Raw genomic sequence first — 22,495 nt, 5'->3', positions numbered from 1 at the left:
TATATTCTTCTGCTATAGTAATATATTTCTTTATAAACCAAAATACTTATAAGGCCACCATTCCCTGAGTTGCTTATTATATAGTGCATTATTTTTGCGCCTCAGACTTTCTTATTCTTTGGAGGAACATAGGCCTAATTTCCTGAGACATAGATCTCAAAACTGATCTGATAACTAAATATGTTACAGTTTGTGTTATAGAAGAACAATAAATAAAATATTTAGCACAATTTATTTTTATTTTAACTTATTTCAGAATATTCCATTTCTTAAAAATATTTTTAGTCATAAGACCTTGATTGGTTAAGGGAGTATCCCATTATAAAAGCATCCCATTTCACATGTACATGTAAATAGACTTTTTTCACAAACACCACAGAATAATTTAAGATAATTAAAAATGGGGCTATGAAACAGTTTTCATATATGCCAGCAATTTGTGGTTTCAAAAAGCTACTTCTCTAATTGGAAATCCATTTTTTGGTGAAGAAAAGTAATTTATACTTCAGATTTATTAATTTTTGTAGTTAGTGGAAATATTTATTCCTATATAGTAGTAAAAAGATAATGTTCCATCTGTTTTCTTTTACTTTTTCTTTTCCCTGCCTTGACTAGAATTCTTACTTTTGTTAGTGCTGTTTGCTTAATTTGTTGTTTTTTTTTTTTTTAAGTGCTTTAACAAGTCAAAAACTATATGATAAAATGAAAATTATTTCTCTTCCTTCTAACTACCCCTGTTTACCAGCCCGGGGTTGTTCTTCACATTTAGTAAGAGCTCTGTTCTTTTACTACCTCAGTCAAGTCTGTATGGGCTGCTTGATCATTCTAAGTTTTACATTGACTGAAATAAGGAAGGTTGTAAGTTTCTAGAAACAAATACTTTGCTTCTGTGGACCTTCCATTGTCTAGCACAGGACTGAATCAAGATTTCATGAAAGAGGGACATCTAGAATATATGCCCTACTCTTTTCTTAATAGCTAGGGGCAAGGTAGGAGGAAAAAAGACACTATAGAATAAATACATGTTGATATCAGATGGTAAGAAAAACCCATATTTATACTAAAATTGTACAGAATGTGCTACCATATTCATGCTCTGCGTTTTAGACAAAATAGAAGATGCTTGAAATAAATAAATGGAACCTAATCAAACTCACAAGCTTTTTGCACAGCAGAGGAAACCATAAACAAAACGCAAGGACAATCTGTGAAAGGGGAGAAAATATTTGAAAATGATGTGATCTAAGCTTAATTTCCAAAGAAAGGAAACCAATTTTAAAAAAGGGGGAGAAGACCTAAATAGACTCTTCTCCAAAGACATACAGATGGCCAAAAGGCCCATGAAAAGATGCTCAGCGTCACTAATTATTAGAGAAATGCAAATCAGAACTATAAAAAAGTATCACCTCACACTGGTCAGAATGACCATCATTAAAAAGTCTACAAATAACAAATGCTAGCGAGGGTGAGGAGAAAAGAGAACTCTCCTATGCTGTTGGTGGGAATGTAAATTGGTTCAGTCAATATGGAAAATAGAATGGATGATTCCTTAAAAAACTAAAAATGGAGTTTCCGTATGATCCAGCAATCCTGTTCCTGGGCATATATTTGGAGAAAACTCGTAATTCGAGAAAATAACATGCACCCCAATGTACATAGTAGCACTATTTACAGTAGCCAGGACATGGAAACCACCTAAATGTCCATTCACTGATGAACGGATAAAGAAAATGTAATGTATGTATACACATACACATACATACCATGAAATACTCTTCAGCCATAAACAATGAAATAATGTCATTTGCACCAATATAGATGGACCTAGAGATTATCATACTAAGTGCAGTAGGCCAGAAAGAGAGGACAGATACATGATATCACTTACATGTGCAATCTAAAATAGGATACAAATGAACTTATGTATAAAACAGAAGCAGACTCAAACATAAAAAACAAACTTGTGGTTACAAAAAGGGGGAAGTGACAGGATGAAGGGAGATGAATGAGGATTTTGGGATCAGCAGATAACAAACTACTATCTATAAAATAAACAAGATCCTACTGTATGGCACTAGGAACTATATTCAATATTCTGTAATAAACTGTAGGGAAAAAGAATGTATATATACTGTGCTTCCATGGTGGTTCATATGGTTATGCATCTGCCTACAGTCTGGGAGACTCAAGTTTGATCCCTGGGTCAGGAAGATCCCCTGGAAAAGGGGGTGGCTAGTCACTCCAGTATTCTTGCCTATAGAAGTCCGTGAACAAAGGAGTCTGGTGGGCTATAGTCCATGAAATCTTAAAGAGTTGGACATGACTGAGCGACCAACACACATATGTATTCATAGATTCATACACTGTATAACTGAATCACTTTGTTGTATACATGAATCTAATACAACATTGCAAATCAACTATACTTAAAAAAAAAGATGCTTTGATAATTATTAGTGTATACATTAGAGAATTTGTGGTGTCATGGTTTAAGCACCATTTCACATACATCTATAACTTAGCAACCTAAATAAGGCTAATGTGATTAGCTTGCCAAGGCCTGGAAGAGGTTATATTTAATAAAGAATATGTAAAAAGCTACATCCTGAGCTTTAGTAGGGAGTATGACTCAGAATCTTAATTTGATGGAGTTAATGTTGCTTTATTAATGAGCTATTAACATAGTAAATCCTGAAGTCATGTTAATCAGTTCATTAATAAACAAAGATTTTTATTTTTTTAACATAAAGATTAATGGATATTAATTAAAATTAAACCTGTTTTGTACATTAAAGTACAGACTAGTAATGTTGATAAACGTCATTTTGTCTCAAGCAGTACTTTAAAAAGCAAAGCTTAGTATAATTTTTTTTTATTAGAATGTTTTTAGACATGATTAAGTCATTTTATTTTGGCCCCTAATCAGCCTCCTAAGGTGTAATGAGAAATCTATTTCAATATACAAGTTTAATTTTCAGTTCTGTTGTTGTTTTAAGCAGAACTTTCTGTCAGTGGATGTGCCTGATTGTCTTAAGCTTCTTCAGCCCACCTGGTCTCTTTGGAAGCCCGGTCCCAGGTTCCGTGTTCACTCTTGAGCTGTCATTGTGGCCTTCTTTGCAGGGCCCTCACACAGGGCTCACAGGCTTTTACCTGTCCCCCCCCTACCAGTTCTGTGAGGTCCCTGAAGCCGCCTCTGATTCTGCCATTTCATGCTCTTGTTCTCTGTACCCCTCAGCTTTGCCTTTGGATTACGGTTTCTGTTGCGTTATTTCATGTCTTGGATCTCAACAAAACTATTTGCTCCTAGAGCAGGTAGCGTGCAGTTGGCCACAGAGCCAATAAATACCAGCATCATACTGCCTTGCGTTACTTTCCTTGGTTGACTTTTTAAAAAATCATTTAAAGAAAGTATGGATAGAATATTGATCGGCTCATTCTGCCCATAGCAGCCCCTGGTCATAATGTCTCCTTCACAACCCCTACGGCATCATCTGGACATCTTGGGAACAAAAGGTGTCCTTCTTAATTTGGGATTGCTCAAGTGTTTGATAGGTGAGGATACCCTCATTTCATCCACAAACTTGGTTCCAGATTAAATGACCTTTCAGTACTATTATAGTTTCTGAGGCTATAGTTTGTAAAGCCAACCTCTCTTAGTTTCTTAAAGCTCCAGTGTCATGGTACCATACTTGCTAAAGCAGGTGTGGGGTTGGGTGTTGTTGGGCAGATAATGAAAGCTCAGACCTCTAAAGCATATTTATGTGACCCAGAATGTCTCTTCTTTCAGGAAAACTGCCAGCTGAATAATGTTATTTCTAAAATTTATTTTACTAGTTGAATTTTTTTGTTGTTGTTTAGTCACTAAATCTTATCCGACTCTTCATGACTCCATTAACTATAGCCCACCAAACTCCTCTGTCTATGGAATTTTCCAGGTGAGAATAGTGGAGTAGGTTGCCGTTTCCTTCTCCAGGGATCTTCCTGACCCAGGAATTGAACCTAGGTCTCCTGCCTTGCAGGTGGATTCTTTACCACTGAGCCACCAGGGAAGCCCAACTAGTTGAATTAGAGAACCGGAATTCAACATGCACTCTTTTTCCCCACTATGGAGAAGAGAAGATTAAAGTTAAGGAGGGAAGTACTCTGTACTCACAGAATATTTGCTAATAATACATACAATATTCTTTTTGTTGTTTTCCCTAGGTGATTGAAGACAATACTGGAGTCCGCCGGGTGGTGGTCACACCCCAATCTCCTGAGTGTTACCCTCCAAGCTACCCCTCGGCCATGTCTCCAACCCATCATCTACCCCCCTACCTGACTCACCACCCGCATTTCATCCATAACTCACACACAGCATACTACCCACCTGTTACTGGACCTGGAGATATGCCACCTCAGTTCTTCCCTCAGCATCATCTTCCTCCCACAATATACAGCGAGCAAGGTGAGTAGATTGCTGGCATCTTGAGCTGTTGGAACTGGTTACAGAACTAAAGTAGCTTTAGAGAGCCAGAGAGCCTTTGCTTCTTCTGTAATAAGCATGGTAGAGGAGGCTCTATCTGCTGTGTAAAGCTCATCGGAAATTTCTAGCTTTCTTTGTCCTCGGTTGTATCTTGAGACTCTTTCTTTATATTGTTTTCAAATTCTGTCCCCATCCCATCCCTCAGAGTGCAGGTCGTGGGCAAGCCACTTCTCATTTCAGAAAAGAGGCAGTAATCTATCATATGTTTCCATGTCCTATTAACATACTTTTATATGAGAGTGGCCTGAGACAGAGCTGGAGCACATTAGTTCTTAGGCATCCATATGGTCGAGCAGTGGAAGGGAACTTACTAAGGATTTTGTGCCGCATTTCCAATGATAGAAGACTGTGAGGTCTCAGTAACCTTTGAGTTTCTTGGATGCTCTTTTGCAATCTTGGCAGAACTCAAAATCCTCTCACTGTTGACATGGTCTTCCTGAATGCTGTTTTTAGTTTGAGAATAGCTATGAGTGCAGCCACAGTTTCACTGTTTGTTAGGCAGATACTTACCTTGAAATGAAAAGGGCCTCAGAGATACCGGCATTATGTCTTGTTAGTTTTGGCCTTGGTATTGGTTTAGTCTGAAGCCCTTCTCTGTCAAAATGGATACTAAGAAACCAGATAAGTGAGGGTAAAATTAGACTTTAAGCAGGAGAACTTTGCAAAGTAACTTTCTTCTGTGTCTGACTATGAATTGCTTCAAACATTTATTATGTTGGTTTACAGATAAAGTACATGAGAAATGTCTTCTTGTTTTAGAGGCTGTTATTACGTTACTTTCATTGATTTTATACATATATATGGCTATATATATAAATATATATAATATATATTATATATAATTATATAAAATATAATTATATATTTATATATTATGTAATTATTTTATATATTATAATATATTATACAATATAATATTATATATTATATACAATATAATATATTATAATTATATATTATATACAATATAATATATTATAATTATATATTATATACAATATAATATAACTATATATTATATATAATATAATATAAACAATAGCCATATTTATATTTATATATATTTATATAAATAAATATAAATATATATTTATATAAAAATGTATATAAAATAAGTATATATATTTATATAAAATAAACATATATATATATATATATATATAGCTATTTTAAGTGAAATCATCAGTATCCTATTTTAACTTAGGGATAGAATTTAATTTTTTTTTGTAGTAGCATTTAGAAAGAAATTTAATATAATTCAAAAAGCTTAAACACTATTATAATAGGGTATAGAGAGGTGACAGCAAAAGACGAAATTCATACTTTAAATGCATAGAGGCATCAATAACTTCTTATTGCTGTAGTCTTCTTGCCTAGTAACATAACACTCCAGAACATCAGACACTGGGCATATTCCATGAAAATATTTTGATAAAAACTGAACAATTTCAGTTAGTTGAGAATAGTTTTTAAAAACATATTCAGTACTCATACAAGACACATTAAATATTTGAGTACTTTTCAGTTTTCTAGTTGGGTCTGAGCTTAATGACAGTGTGAAAAGCCTTGGCTATTGACTTATTACTCGATGAAGAGTGTATGACCTGCCTTATTTTAGCAGTCTTTAGTAGGTCCCTATGAGTCTGACACGACTGAGCAATTTCACTTTCACTTTTCACTTTCATGCATTGGAGAAAAAAATGGCAACCCACTCCAGTGTTCTTGCCTGGAGAATCCCAGGGACAGGGGAGCCTGGTGGGCTGCCGTCTATGGGGTCGCACAGAGTCGGACACGACTGAAGCGACTTAGCAGCAGCAGCAGCAGCAGTAGGATACCACACAATTACTGTTTTGTGAATGGTGTCTTTTATAATTTACACAATAGTATGATTTAAGTTATTAGAATTAAGCAAAAAAAAAAAAAACACTTGTCTTCATTGAATTAGGGTGTTTTGATCTGTTTTCATTAACACAGAACAATAATGTAAAATAAATGAAAGTGCTGTCTTCATTGATTCCTAATTAAACAGAAAACAAAAATCTTTTGCTTTATAAATAAAAAGCCTTTTATATATTCTTGTCCCTTAGTTCTCAATGTATATGCACCTAAAAGTAATTCAGACATTTAGTTTCCCAAACTGTATGCATTTTAAACGTTATTGATGGTTTTAAATATTACTCTATCAGTACCCATGGTGAATTTTTAAGTCTCACGTGTAATATCTTGTGATATTTAAAATCTTTACCATTCTTTTTCTGTGTTTAGACATGATTTACTTGGGCATGCACTCTGTGAATAGAATTGTGTTTCTCTAGTGAAAACTGGTTATCTTGTAAGTTCAGTTCAGTTGCTCAGTCATGTCTGACTCTTTGTGACTCCATGAACCACAGCACACCACGCCTCCCTGTCCATCACCAACTCCTGGAGTCCACCCAAACCCATGTCCATCGAGTCGGTGATGCCATCCAACCATCTCATCCTCTGTCGTCCCCTTCTCCTCCTGCCCTCAATCTTTCCCAGCATCAGGGTCTTTTCCAATGAGTCAGCTCTTCACATCAGGTGGCCAAAGTATTGGAGTTTCAGCTTCAACATCAGTCCTTCCAATGAACACCCAGGACTGATTTCCTTTAGGATGGACTGGTTGGATCTCCTTGTCGTCCAAGGGAAGATTTGCTTTTTAAAGATCTTCCTCAAGCTATGTGAACAGAAAGAAAATGAAAAGTGGAGCTTTACCATTCAACAGTTGAAACATGGTTGTTCAGTTATGTAGGGTGACTTTACATTGCTGATGTGCCTAGAACAGTGCTGGTTTAGGTCTTGTGTCCAGATAAATAATTAGAAGTGTTTCCTAGTTACCCTCAGAAGAAGTACCCGGATTTGGATCACTCTGTGCATGTGAGACCTTTTTTTTTGTTGTTATAAACATATAAGGACCCAGTGTCTGTGTTCTATATTATCATTTTTATTAGTATTTAAATATAATTTTTAATTGCTTAAAAAAGTTCAATTTAAAATATGTGTTTTCACCTCAGATCATAAGATTATTTCACAGGCTTCCGTTTTCTTTTGAGCCATGTAAAAATATGGATGGTGAAGCCAGATGACATTCTACTAGTCAGTCAGTGTGTTTTCTGATTACCCCAGAATACAAGTTTAGACAATAGATGGTTATGTCTGGCACCAGGTTGCAAAGGTGGCTTATATGTAATACTGTAATCTCTTGAACATTTCCCTTAATTCTGTGAGCTTTGATTATTTTTAATGGAAATTTTTCATCTCTTCATTTTAATAGATTTTGTTCAAATGTTGTTGGCTCTTCTAGATGGCACAAATAACCTCTTATATTCTTGTTGCTGTATATTTTCCAGTAGAAATATTCTGTCTATAAGGATAAGCATACATTTAAATGTTTTGATTCTGAGGGCTTATTACTTAAGGAGGTATTTGTTTGTTAATTCTTTTTTTCTAGATTTCAACTACTAAGAACAATTGACAGGCAAATTCAAGCTTAATTATATATTCAACTAGAATATGAACTCTTGATAGAAAAGACTCTTTAATATTTTCCACAATCTCTTGAACATTTGTGAACACACAGTATAATTTTTTTAATTATTAATTATTCCTTTATTGGTTAGAAATGAATGGGAGTATTTTAAACATGTATAACATGCATACCACTCTCTTAAAAATATTTTATACTGTATTTACTGTAAAATGTTAACTTCTTCCTTCAGGAGACAGATCATTTGACCATCTAAGACTTTATTATTGAAGATGTAGACTGAGTTTGCATTTCTCCTAACCGTTCTTTTAGAAATTATACCACTCTATGGAATGTCGAGTTACATCACCCGAGAAGACCAGTATAGCAAACCTCCGCACAAAAAGCTGAAAGACCGCCAGATTGACCGCCAGAATCGCCTCAACAGCCCTCCTTCTTCAATCTACAAGAGTAACTGCACCACCGTGTACAATGGCTATGGCAAGGGCCACAGCGGTGGCGGTGGTGGAGGCGGGGGAGGTGGCAGCGGCGGTGGGCCGGGCATTAAGAAAACAGAGCGGCGAGCAAGAAGCAGTCCAAAGTCAAATGATGCAGACTTGCAAGGTAATGTTCAAAGAAGTTTGCCACGAAGAGTGAATTACGAGTTTTACAGAAGAAGTTTATATCATGGCAGTTGGTCTTGCTCAGAATGATAGGGTAGACCTTCTCTTATCTTTGCTTAGCAAGAACAGGATATTGTATCTCTCTTTTTAATTACTCCTTCATGGCAGAAATATTATTTCTTTGGTCACGGGCTGTGTAACAGTCTACTTGATATCAGTAACAACTATCTGAAAATGTTTTCACATTGGCTTACTTCTGTTGTTTCATTAACTAGACAGATGTAGGAGGGAGTCTAAGTAAAACCAAGTGTAGGGGTAGTTTAAATCTCAACATAACTATACCTCATAAAACCAGATGTAATTAATTCTATACTGTAGTAAAATTTATCATCTTGTAAGGCAGTATATTTCTGGCTCCCTCATCAGTCATTGTTTAATGCCACCTTTGGCATCTTGAATGAAGTATTCATAGACCAAGAATGAGAAGGAAGAAATAGTGTCACCACATCCAGATAGAGAGATATCAGCTCAAAGGGCATGTTGGGGTTATTTTTTGGTTTTTTTTTTTGTAGATTAATTTTGTGACTGTAAGATCAGTTAATTTGGGGAAGAAGGTATGTATGTTGTAAATGAAGTTTTTAGATGAGATTTAGACACAATCTGTTCTTACACCACAGGAGTTAAAAACAAGCTTTTTATATGAGTATACGTAGAAGATTGACTTAAGGGAAGCCAAAGAAGAACATTTTGATAAGTTAGGTGAGATTCAGTTCAGTTCAGTTCAGTTCAGTCGCTCAGTCGTGTCCGACTCTTTGTGACCCCATGAATCGCAGCATGCCAGGCCTCCCTGTCCATCAACAACTCCTGGAGTTCACTCAGACTCACATCCATCGAGTCAGTGATGCCATCCAGCCATCTCATCCTCTGTCGTCCTCTTCTCCTCCTGACCCCAATCTCTCCCAGCATCAGAGTCTTTTCCAATGAGTCAACTCTTCGCATGAGGTGGCCAAAGTACTGGAGTTTCAGCGTTTGCATCATTCCTTCCAAAGAAATCCCAGGGCTGATCTTTAGAATGGACTGGTTGGATCTCCTTGCAGTCCAAGGGACTCTCAAGAGTCTTCTCCAACACCACAGTTCAAAAGCATCAATTCTTACAGATGTAGATAAAACAAAGACATGTAAGAGACAAGGTCAGAACTGATTATAATATGGTTAAATATATTCCTTCCTTTTTGGACTTCAACCAGGTAGAAAAAGTCACTGTGTATGTGAGAATATGTTTGTGAATGAAAACTATTTAGTGTGTGGTTGATTGTGTAGGGAAGAATGGCTTCTGTCAAGGCTGAGGAAAATTAGGTAAAACCAGACTTCAGTATCAGCATTTCACCCCATGTTATTTATATGAGTGAACTGTGGCATGAAAAAGAGTAATAATAAGATATAGTGAAAAGTGAACAGTAATTTCTCTAAGTGAAATGAACTATAGATGCGTTTCATTTTGTTCTTTATTCTTTTCTGTATTTTCCAAGTTATATTTAATTATCATGCATTATTATTACAGTTATTAAAGCATAAATAAGTATATATGAGAAACCCAAGATTTAAGAGGCTTTTAAATAGCTCCTAGAGGAAAGTACTATGTCTGTTATATAGAATAAATTTTAGTTAAATGATACTACAATTTCAAAGTTTGAAATTAAGGTATTAACAATGTTGTAAATTTAAATCATGGTATATAAAATAATTTATACACATACACACAAACACACAAGATTAGAAATAGGTTTCCCTGGGAGAATTTTCATCTATAGAAAAGAGAAAAAGTATGTATTAGCTGTCTTCAGAGAGCTTACCAAGTCTGAATACCTTGACTACTTGATTGATTCTTTAATAATTTTTGCCCTGCCTTGTATCACAAAAGATTTAAGACAGAACATAGATAAATATAATACAGGCAAATAAAATAAATTTAGGAGGATCTAAGAGGCTGAGAGATTATAATAGAAGGTAAATAAGATGAAGCAGGGTTGAAGTTAGCATACAAAATTAATGTATTATGAATTAACTTCTGCAAAACTAAGTACCTTCCTTAAAAATGCAATTATTTCTTTTTGTATATATTTAAATATGTAAGCTACCCTATATTTTAATATCCTGTCATAGCTATCAGAGAGGAAATGGATTTGCATTGAAATCAACACTGAAATGCTTGTTAATGTACATGTGTTTACAGGCATTCTGTCATTTTACCTTATGACAGAGAATATAATTATTCTGAGCACCTCAAACTCTTTGCTTTTGTGTAGAAAACATGTTACTGTGTTGGTAACAATGAGATTACTTTTGCTATGGCCTTTTAGAAGTGTGTGTTTCACAATGAAAATAGAAAATATTTTTCTCTCACCTTCAGTTCAAGCTCAGTATGTTACTCCTGTTCTCATCATACTATTTGCCTCCTCAGAATCACTCCAAGTGCTACTCTCCAGGGGGTTTAGCCATGAAACATAAAATCAGATGGAGTATTATCTTATGTACTCTTGCTCATTCCAGTAACGATCTGCAGGAGTTTACATGTTGGATAAAAAATATGTATTTACCCAAATGAATTGAAAATTTATACCCTGATCCCCAAAAATGCACATGTATGTTTAGAGCAGCTTTACTTATAAGTGCAAAAACTTAAAAGCAACCAGAATGTCCTTCAGTAAGTAAATGGATAAATAAACTGGTATATCCATATAAGAAATATTACTCTGCACCAAAAAGAAATGCGCTGTCTAGCTATGAATGACATGGAGCCACCTTAAATATGCATTTTAAGTAAAACAAGTCAGTCTGAAGGGGCTACATAATGTGTGATTCCAACTACCTAATAGGAAAAGACAAAATTATGGAAATGGCAAAAAGACCTACAGTTGTCAGAGATTGGGGGAGGGAGGGATGAATAAGCCAAGCACAGAGGATTTGAGGGCAGTGAAACGACTCTGTCTGGTACTGTAATGGTAGGCTTATATCATACACATTTGTTAAAACCCATACAGTGTGCAACACTAAGAGCTACATGTAGGCGAATGTAAACTGTGGACCTGGTGGTGTGTCAGTATACATCACTTGTAACAAGTGTACTGCTCTGGTGTGGATTTTGATAGGTGGGAGAGAATACATGTATGTGGGGATGGGGTGTATCTGGGTGTTCTTTGTAACTGCTCAGTTTTGCTCTGCAACTAAGTCTTCTGTAAAAAGTAGTGTATAAAAAAAAAAATCTAAGGAAACTGAGGACAAATAAAAGGAAGACATGAGTAATGTTGTGTATAAAAGAATCCCACAGAGTTGCCTGATGCTGTTGTTTAGTCGCTCAGTCCTGTTGACTCTTTGTGACTCTATGGACTGCAGCACACCAGGCTTCCCTGTTCATCACTATCCCCAGAATTTGTTCAAACTCATGTCCACTGAGTCAGTGATGCCATCCATCCATATCGTCCTCTGTTGTCCCCTTTTCCTCCTGCTTTCAATCTTTCCCAGCATCAGGGTCTTTTCCAGTGAGTCATCTCTTCCCATCAGGTGGCCAAAGTATTGGAGCTTCAGCATCTGTCCTTCCAGTGAATATTAAGGGTTGATTTCTTTCAGGATTAACTGGTTCGATCTCCTTGCAGTCCAAGGGACTCTCAAGAGTCTTCTCCAACACCACAGTTCAAAAGCATCAATTCTTCAGCGCTCAGCCTTCTTTATGGTCCAGCTCTTACATCCGAACATGACTACTGGAAAAACCAGTTAGGCTCTAGAGTAGTCAATGAAGCAGAAGTAGATATTTTTCTGGAATTCTCTTGCTTTTTCTATGATCTAGCAGATGTTGGCAATTTGATCTCTGATTCCTCTGCCTTTTCTAAATCCAGCTTGTATATCTGGAAGTTCTCAGTTCACATACTGTCGAACACTAGCTTGAACGATTTTATATGTCATCTCTTTGGCTTTGAGCCTCCAGGTTGTCCAAGCAAAGAGGGAATCATGAATCAGGTGGAGGGAGTGAACAAAAGCTCCTCTTGTTTGTGGAGTCCATTATGTTGACTATAATGGTTCAGCCCTGTGGGCCTCAAAATGTGGGTTTTTGGCTAAATGGATCACACAATTCTTCTTCTGCCTTCTTTTAAGTGAGAACATTCTCCCAGAGCATCTTTTTCCTTGAATATACAGCAATTGACTTCTGTACCTGGGAAATACATCTTTCAGATAATTCATAAGTTTACAATACCATCTGATTAATATTACTTCAGTTCAGTCACTCAGTCATGTCCAACTCTTTGTGACCCACAGCACTCCAGGCCTCCCTGTCCATCACCAACTCCCGGAGTTCACTCAGACTCACGTCCATTGAGTCAGTGATGCCATCCAGCCATCTCATCCTCTGTCGTCCCCTTCTCCTCCTGCCCTCAATCTTTCCCAGCATCAGGGTCTTTTCCAATGAGTCAGCTCTTCGCATCAGGTGGCCAAAGTACTGGAGTTTCAGCTTCAACATCAGTTCTTCCAGTGAACACCCAGGACTGATCTCCTTTAGAATGGACTGGTTGGATCTCCTTGCAGTCCAAGGGACTCTCAAGAGTCTTCTCCAACACCACAGTTCAAAAGCATCAATTCTTTGGCGCTCAGCTTTCTTTATAGTCCAACTCTCACATCCATACATGACCACTGGAAAAACCATAGCCTTGAATAGATGGACCTTTGTTGGCAAAGTAATGTCTCTGCTTTTGAATATGCTATCTAGGTAGGTCATAACTTTCCTTCCATGGAGTAAGCGTCTTTTAATTTCATGGCTGCAATCACCATCTGCAGTGATTTTGGAGCCAAGAAAAATAAAGTCTGACACTGTTTCCCCATCTATTTGCCATGAAGTGGTGGGACCGGATGCCATGATCTTCGTTTTCTGAATGTCGAGCTTTAAGCCAATTTTTCCACTCTCGTCTTTCACTTTCATCAAGAGGCTGTTTAGTTCTTCTTCACTTTCTGCCATAAGGGTGGTGTCATCTGCATATCTGAGGTTATTGATATTTCTCCTGGCAATCTTGATTCCAGCTTGTGCTTCCTCCAGCCCAGCATTTCTCATGATGTACTCTGCATAGACGTTAAATAAGCAGGGTGACAGTAAACAGCCTTGACATACTCCTTTTCCTATTTGGAACCAGTCTGTTGTTCCATGTCCAGTTCTAACTGTTGTTCCTGACCTGCATACAGATTTCTCAAGAGGCAGGTCAGGTGGTCTGGTATTCCCGTGTCTTTCAGAATTTTCCACAGTTTATTGTGATCCACATAGTCAAAGGCTTTGGCATAGTCAATAAAGCAGAAATAGATGTTTTTCTGGAACTCTCTTGCTTTTTCGATGACCCATCGGATGTTGGCAATTTGATCTCTGGTTCCTCTGCCTTTTCTAAAAGCAGCTTGAACATCTGGAAGTTCACAGTTCACATATTGCTGAAACCTGGCTTGGAGAATTTTAAGCATCACTTTACTAGTGTGTGAGATGAGTGCAATTGTGCAGTAGTTTGAGCATTCTTTGGCATTGCCTTTCCTTGGGATTGGAATGAAAACTGACCTTTTCCAGTCCTGTGGCCACTGCTGCGTTTTCCAAATTTGCTGGCATATTGAGTGCAGCACTTTCACAGCATCATCTTTCAGGATTTGAAATAGCTCCACTGGAATTCCATCACCTCCACTAGCTTTGTTGGTAGTGATGCTTTCTAAGGCCCACTTGACTTTACATTCCAGGATGTCTGGCTCTAGGTGAGTGATCACACCATTGTGATTATCTGGGTCATGAAGCTCTTTTTTGTACAGTTCTTCTGTGTATTCTTGCCACCTCTTCTTAATATTTTCCGCTTCTGTTAGGTCCCTAACATTTCTGTCCTTTATTGAGCCCATCTTTGCATGAAATGTTCCCTTGGTATCTCTAATTTTCTTGAAGAGATCTCTAGTCTTTCCCATTCTGTTGTTTTCCTCTATTTCTTTGCACTGATTACTGAGGAAGGCTTTCTTAGGAAGGCGCTACCCCACGTCCCAGGTAAGGAGCAGCGGCTGTGCTTTTCTGGAGCAGCCGTGAAGAGATACCCCAAGTCCAAGGTAAGGGAAACCCAAGTAAGATGGTAGGCACTGAGAGAGGGCATCAGAGGGCAGACAGACTGAAACCACAATCACAGATAGCTAGCCAATCTGATCACATGGACAACAGCCTTGTCTCACTCAATGAAACTAAGCCATGCCGTGTGAGGCCACCCAAGACAGAGAGGTCTGACAGAATGTGGTCCGCTGGAGAAGGGATGGCAAACCACTTCAGTATTCTTGCCTTGAGAACCCCATGAACAGTATGAAAAGGCAAAAAAATAGGACACTGAAAGATGAACACCAGGCCAGTAAGTGCCCAATATGATACTGGAGATCAGTGGAGAAAGAACTCCAGAAAGAATGAAGCGATGGAGCCAAAGCAAAAATAACACCCAGTTGTTGATGGGTCTGGTGATAGAAGCAAGGTCCGATGCTGTAAAGAGCAATATTGCATAGGAACCTGGAATGTTAGGTCCATGAATCAAGGCAAATTGGAAGTGGTCAAACAGGAAATGACAAGAGTGAACATCAACATTCTAGGAATCAGCGAACTCAGATGGACTGGAATGGGTGAATTAAATTCAGATGACCATTGTATCTACTACTGTGGGCAGGAATCCCTTAGAAGAAATGGAGTAGCCATCATAGTCAACAAAAGAGTCCAAAATGCAGTACTTGGATGCAATCTCAAAAATGACATAATGATCTCAGTTCATTTCCAATGCAAACCAATCAATATCACATTAATCCTAGTCTATGCCCTGGCCGGTAATGCTGAAGAAGCTGAAGTTGAACGGTTCTATGAAGACCTAAAAGACCTTCTAGAACTAACACCCAAAAAAGATGTCCTTTTCAATTTCTTCACAGTCCAACTCTCACATCCATACATGACTACTGGAAAAACCATAGCCTTGACTAGACGGACCTTTGTTGGCAAAGTAATGTCTCTGCTTTTGAATATGCTGTCTGGGTTGGTCATAACTTTCCTTCCGTGGAGTAAGCGTCTTTTAATTTCATGGCTGCAGTCACCATCTGCAGTGATTTTGGAGCCCCCAAAAATAAAGTCTGACACTGTTTCCACTGTTTCCCCATCTATTTGCCATGAAGTGATGGGACTGGATGCCATGATCTTAGTTTTCTGAATGTTGAGCTTTCATCAAGAGGCTTTTTAGTTCCTCTTCACTTTCTGCCATAAGGGTGGTGTCATCTGCATATCTGAGGTTATTGATATTTCTCCTGGCAATCTTGATTCCAGCTTGTGCTCCTTCCAGCCCAGCATTTCTCATACTGTACTCTGCATAGAAGTTAAATAAGCAGAGTGACAATATACAGCCTTGACATACTCCTTTTCCTATTTGGAACCAGTCTGTTGTTCCATGTCCAGTTCTAATTGTTGCTTCCTGACCTACATATAGGTTTCTCAAGAGGCAGGTCAGGTGGTGTGGTATTCCCATCTCTTTCAGAATTTTCCATAGTTTATTGGGATCCACTCAGTCAAAGGCTTTGCCCCACTAGGAACACCTAAAGTTCCAAGTGAGTGAGAACTCTCGGCTCCCTCCTGGGGAATCCTTTCTAATGGGCCCTGTCTTTGGTATCTCCTCATACATTTTTTAGAAACCTGAGTTAGGAGTCCCTGCGCTCAGCCTGAGAAGGACCACCTTATATTTTAAGATATGTCCTTATCCAGCTTCCTCTCCATCCTATCCTCTGATTATGGCTGCAGGTCCATCAGATTTGAACATGCCCTGCCCCCCTCCTTATGGAACCTCTGTGGTGATCCCCATTGTCTAAGCTGCTTGATTCTCGCCTTCCGAAGTACTTTAGATTTCCTCACCAGATGTCCAAGTTTTTGCCCTATTTCAAGAATATGCCTCATTCTCTCTTCTTTTTCTTCCAGTCCTTCTGCCTAGCGTACTCCAACTCAGATCTTCAAGAGCTAGGTCAAATATCACCTCTTCTGTTAAGCCTGCCTGTCTCCCAAGGCATAGCAAGGGCAAATTGACTAGGAGAAAGTATTTCAAGAATTTTCCCCTCCTTTTTCTTTTCCTTAACTAACATTTGATTTTAGATCAGTGCTTGGGTTCCATGTCCATAGTTGGTCCAGAACAGGAATGAAACAAGCTGTCCTTGTGTGCAGAGAGTTGTACAAGAAGAGCTCAGCTTCTTCTGTGGTCCAAACCCAGTTAAAATTGTCATGTTCCTTTTATCACAGAAACTAAAGAAGTTTCTGTTGCTCTTCATTGAGTGAGAGGTAAGTTTCATCCTTTTATTTTATCCTTGGTAAAAACCAAAGTGCGTGGTATAAAGGAAGTTACTCAGAGGGATATAATTTTGTAACTGAAATCCCCTTGTTTTTAACCAGTATTGTAGCCTCTTCATCATATATTCTGAGTAGGAAAGTAAGGTTGTCTGTTGGTATTGTTTTAGAAGTGTTGATGTGAAGCCAGAATGAAAAAAGAAAAACTATGATGAGGATTCACTGTCTGATAATATGAAAAGATTTGTGCAATCTTGTTAATAATGGGGTGGGTGGATGGTTTGGGTAGGGGGAGGGAGAGAGAGAAAGAACATCAAGAGTGTTTATAAGTCAAAATCGCTACTTGTGTGTATGTGTGTGTGTGTATAAAAGTATTTCATGTGTGCAGTTGATACTGCTGACATTTACCTCATCCTGGGCTTATCTTTCTCACTCATTACTTGAACATTTTAAAACCTTAATGGAATTGTAAGATAGCAATTGGTTGTGTTTTGGACTGTGTGATGCATAACAGGTCATCTCACTGGAACTCAATTTCCCTTTCGGTAAAATGAATGGGTGAGTTAAAGTCAGTGATTTTCAAAATCTTATCGAGGAGCATATCTTCGTTTGTCAAAATATCTTCTGTGGATCCGCAGTTAAATACAGTAACCTTCCTCCCCTGCCACCATCTCCCTCTGTCTCCCTCTGTCTCTCTCTGTTACGTACAAGCACACACACACGAGCGTGTGCACCGTGAGAGCAGGTAGAATTAGTGTGCTGCTGTGCTTGGGGTGGGAGATACAGGCACTTGTCATCCACATGGCTTTTCTCATTCTCACCTGAACTCTGGCTATTCAGTCCCAGGCTCCTGCTTTCTCACCATCTTGGAACTTCTAAGACCTGTGCCCCCCTGGCCAGCCCCAGGCCTACGGGATTACAGTTGATGGACATGAGGCCCAGCAACCTGTGTTTCATTGGGCTCTCCAGGTGGTGATTGGGTGCAGTAATGTTTGAAAACCAACTGACCCTGTGAATGCCAAACAATGTTTAAGGAAGATTTTAAATGAGCAGTATGGGAGGCATTCCATTAAAACACTGAACTTAAGCTGAAGCATATTCCTTTTGTGGTACCTGTGTATATATATATATGTGTGAGGGGTAGTGAGGGGAAGTTCCTTTTTTGTCTCTAGCATGTAAATAGTAGCTTATGGCAAAACCTCTAGAACTTACAGGGCCATATGGGGAGAAACTGAAACAAAATGGTAAGAATGTCTAATATAGAAGAAGATGAAGATACAGTGTACTTTTGGCATTTGACCTTTGGAATTGTTGATAATCCAGAGATTCAGCTACACATTTGATAAAATTCCATCACATAGAATCATAATTTCTAATCATAACATTGAAAGCTGGTGACAAAAGCATCATTCTTGTGCTTTTCTCCTTCAAGGTCATGAACTGTCTGCTCATCCCCAGGAGCAGTATACTAAGTTTTTGTATCCTGATCCCTTCTCAGATGGCCCTCCCTGACATTTTCTTCTTTTCCTACATTTGGCTATTACTGTTCAGACAACAGAATCTGACCCCAATATCTCTTTACTGATAATTAGCATGAATGCTCATTCATTCTGCAGATAAGAACTGCTGTTGTAAGGATGTGGACAGCCTTTCCCTCTGGAGCTCTGAGATGATGAGCATCTCTGGGTTCTTGGAGGCTCTGTCTTGCCGGGTGGCTTCGCTCTGGGAGGAGGGGGCTGCATCCACCTGTGCAGGGCTGACAGTGGTTCCCTTTGTCTGGAAGGAGGAGCCTGATGTTAATAAGGTCTGGAATGTGGGGAGTCCAGGCAGATTTTTCTTTTGGAATTTTTTTGGTCCTGGCTCCCCTTAAGAGATAGCACTGGTGCTTTTCTGTTTGAGATGTTTAGTGGGGCTTTTGCACTTCATGAGTGGCTGATTTCTTCTTTCACTTGTAGCCTTTTTATCTCATGAGCACATACCTCTTAGGCATACTCAGACTGGGTGTATTGGAAGAGAGTTTGCCCGTGGAGGGAGCAGGGGTCCTTTCTCCCATTGTAGGTACTTTCTGCACTGCATTTAAAAATGTACAGTTTCTAGCTGGCTTTTCATGATTGCTTCATCTCTCAAGTCTCTGGTGATGATAAATCCCATGTGTTTTCACCTGTCTGCAGCTGCATTTGAATCCTGTGTATGGCAAATATATCAAGAAAACATGAAAAAAAATTTTTTAAATGAGCTCAGGTCAGTGGAATTCATCCATTCTTCTGCCAAGTACAGTCTGAAAAGTGAAAATAGTCCAAGGAAACCCAAATAACTTTTCTTTTTTTAAAGGGACAATGTGGACCCTTGGATCAAAATGTGAGATACACTCATTTTGGCAAGAAACTGGGCAATTAACACCCTTACTTCCATTTTAGACACAGGCTGCCAGATCTATCCCCTAGTCTCAAAGGCCCCTGAGTGATGCTGGGAGAGGTCTGAGCAGGTTTTCAGGCCTTGCAACAACTGCCTACGTGTTGGCTGGAAGGCAGGCAGTCTGGGGGACAAACGGCTGTTTTCAGAAAGAGGGTGCTGCTCACTGACGTATGCTTTCTGACCTGGGCACTATCCTCTAGGGACCAGAGAAATCCAGCCATGAGTCACTTTTTCGGTAAGATCCCAGTGTGCTGATCTATTTTTTTTTCCCTTCTAGAGGCATTGACTTTCCTGGGGCAGAGGCAAAATCTGCAGCTCAGATTTTTGAGGAAAAAAATCTGGAAACTGTGGTGGCCCACATTTTTGCTAACGAATAGGGTGTGTAGTTGTCTTTATCAAGTTCCATCGCTTACCTTTTGTCTTTTGCCCTTTCCCCCCTGTGTTTTTTTTTAATCCCCTTATGTTTTTGATGCAGTCTGGAATGTTTTAAAGATGTTAACTACATGGTTCTTTCAACAGGCAGGATGAGATATTTTTGTCATGTCAGTTTAAGAAGTCTTAACCCATTAAATCATACTTGAAACTTCCCATTTTTCACTTACATATAAAATGACAAAATAATATGCAAAAATTTTTTTTTTAAATTTTCTCTTGCAGTGAATGTTCACCAGAAGATTGAGGGCAGAATTTTGATTAGTTTCTACCATATGTAGTACTTAACTCTGTGAACCCATATTATTTTCTCTGCCTTTTTTGCTTTCTTGGGAACTGATCATAGAGGCATTTAGATGACATCCCACGTTGGTAAAATACATGTCATCCCAAAGAACACTTTAAATAGCAAGTATAAGTGATGACATGGTTTGCTTCTGGTACATATATAACCTTCAATTTTATTGAATTGAAACTTCTGCATGTTATTCTCTCATTTAGCTGAGTTGAATTCTGAATTTAACTGGGTCAGAGGGCATCATCACAAATGTGCCATACTTAGAAGCAGAATGGCATACTAGTCGGGTCCGTGCAGATCTGGGTTTAGTCCCCCTTTCTGCCCCTCGTGAACCTTGTGCCTTTGGGCAAGATAGTTACCCTCTCTAAACTCCAGTTTCTTCATGTCTGTATAAATTGGGGAGCACTAATAGCACCTACTTCAGAGGGCTGTCATGAGTTCTTAATACAATTTTAGAGTCACTCAGTACTTTGTAAATGTTTCAGAACATGGATAAAGACAGACCATGGCATTTTTCTGCTTAAGAGGACCGCCTTGTGGGGATCATGTTAACAGAACCCTGGGCCTGGGAACATGCCCCTTGGAGAGCTGAAGGTCACCAAGTCCTGTGTTCTGAGTCACCGCTGAGTAACTTTCAGTGCCAAGGACTTGAGATATGAGGGGAGTCAGGGGGCATCCAGTCCCCAGAAAAGACTGTGACAGTTGCTACCCACAGACAGCCTGGTGAATTCTGGGCAAGAATAACAGTCTGCCTCTGTCTTTCCTCTGCCCCCTGTCTGGTCTGGACTTTCCTGTAAGACTGAGGCGTAGGCCAGCCTGATTCTGTGTCTGGACCTCCTCAACACACTACTTCAAATTACTTTGCTAGATATTAGAAGTGTTGAAAAAAGCGGGAGATGGCTGAAGATGACTTGGGCAAGCAGGGGCTTCTCTATTTATTTTGCTGTCACTCATATTACTTGCTGTAAGACCGTTAGTTAACCCATGTGGATAAGCTAACTAGTGAAGTCGCTCAGTCATGTCCAACTCTTTGCGACCCCACTGGACCCCTGCCAGGCTCCTCCATCCATGGAATTTTCCAAATAAGAGTATTGGGGTGAGTTGCCATTTCCTTCTCCAGGAGATCTTCCCGACCCAGGGATCAAACCTGAGTCTCCCACATTGCAGGCAGATTCTTTACCATCTGAGCCACCAAGGAATCCCAAGCTAGCTAGGAACACCATTAAATTTCAAAGTCTTTCACACTTTTTCCTTATACCTCAGAAGCCATCCATGTGTACCTTCTGTTGGTCATATTATGTTGTCACATATTGTATCTGTTGATGTAGTGTGGAAGGTGTGAATACCAGGAAAGGATGATTGCAGGGCAGGGAGCTTCACAGAAGCTGGCCACCACATGGTGTGTATAGTCAGAAACCATTCCTGTAAATACTCTATCTAAAATAGACTTAGCGTTTGCGATAGAATTTTGGCAACTTTCCAGCTGTTATGTCAGCATTGATTTTGTCGCTGCGTCTCCTGTGGAATGGTCCTCTGGGATTCCTGTATGTAACTGCTGTTTGGAGAGGCATGGTATGAATGTCTGGTTTCACAGGGTCAGTTTCTTGTAACATGACAATTACAGTCAGTATTGCAGATGTGCTAATGACAGGTCGTCCTCTCTGCTGTGACCAGCCTTGGCTTTTATTTTAAATTTCATTTGCCCAATCACACACACCACAGTGTAGCAGACTGTATCATGCTGTTCCAGTTTTTGAAACTATCATGAGACCTTGAAATTCTATTAAGAATGAAATAGAGAACACAAAGGTAAATTGGGAAAGGTCCATGCGAAATAATAGTGACATTAGCTGAATGCTTGAGATTTAAGATTTGCAAGGTAGAGAGTGCAAATTGTCCCTGTAGTTGACTATAAAAATCTCCTCTTTTTTTTTTTTTTCTGGTGCTGAATGTGCGTTGTGAAAAAAAAACTTTTTATACATGCTCACCCACCCCCACCCAACTATAGCTACTACTTCCCCAGCTGCATCAGAAGAATGATGCTTTCCATGTAGGTGCTGAGCTCACAGGGTAGGAAAGAGCAGGTGGAGTGACTTGCTCCAGGCACAAAAGGAAATTGTGATATTCAGGAAAGTTGGAAAATGGCGGCAGGAGTGAAAGGTGAAGGGCCTCAGAGGAAGGGCACGTTGAAACAAGAGGACAGGGCAAAAGGAAAACAAGTAGAGTAAAAGGGGCGGATGTGGCGGACGGGAGATGAGTTGGATAGTGGAGTAGAGATAATTTGGAGAAAAACAAGAGGCAGAAAGAAGAGAGGTTTCATGGTTCCATTTTCATAGCTTGCATTCCTCCCAGCATTTTCCAGAGGAGTAGG

General features: G+C 39.0%; 1 protein-coding gene across 8 annotated transcripts in view; it reads left to right on the top strand.

The window, feature by feature from the left end:
• FNDC3B (fibronectin type III domain containing 3B) overlaps positions 1 to 22,495 on the top strand; it is a 356,072-nt gene that overhangs the window by 200,218 nt on the left and 133,359 nt on the right. For 7 of the 8 annotated variants that reach the window (XM_061415723.1, XM_061415714.1, XM_061415732.1 and 4 more), the window contains 2 exons: positions 4,204 to 4,447; positions 8,343 to 8,633. In XM_061415723.1, the coding sequence (XP_061271707.1) occupies positions 4,204 to 4,447; positions 8,343 to 8,633 (535 nt within the window). The remainder of the gene's footprint in view (positions 1 to 4,203; positions 4,448 to 8,342; positions 8,634 to 22,495) is intronic. The other variant, XM_061415747.1, reaches the window with a different exon arrangement.

The sequence above is a fragment of the Bos javanicus genome, chromosome 1, assembly GCF_032452875.1.
Source record: "Bos javanicus breed banteng chromosome 1, ARS-OSU_banteng_1.0, whole genome shotgun sequence".
In the NCBI taxonomy this organism is placed as follows: domain Eukaryota; kingdom Metazoa; phylum Chordata; class Mammalia; order Artiodactyla; family Bovidae; genus Bos; species Bos javanicus.
Note: the sequence above shows the minus strand (reverse complement) of the source record. Positions and strands in the feature narration are given on the sequence as shown.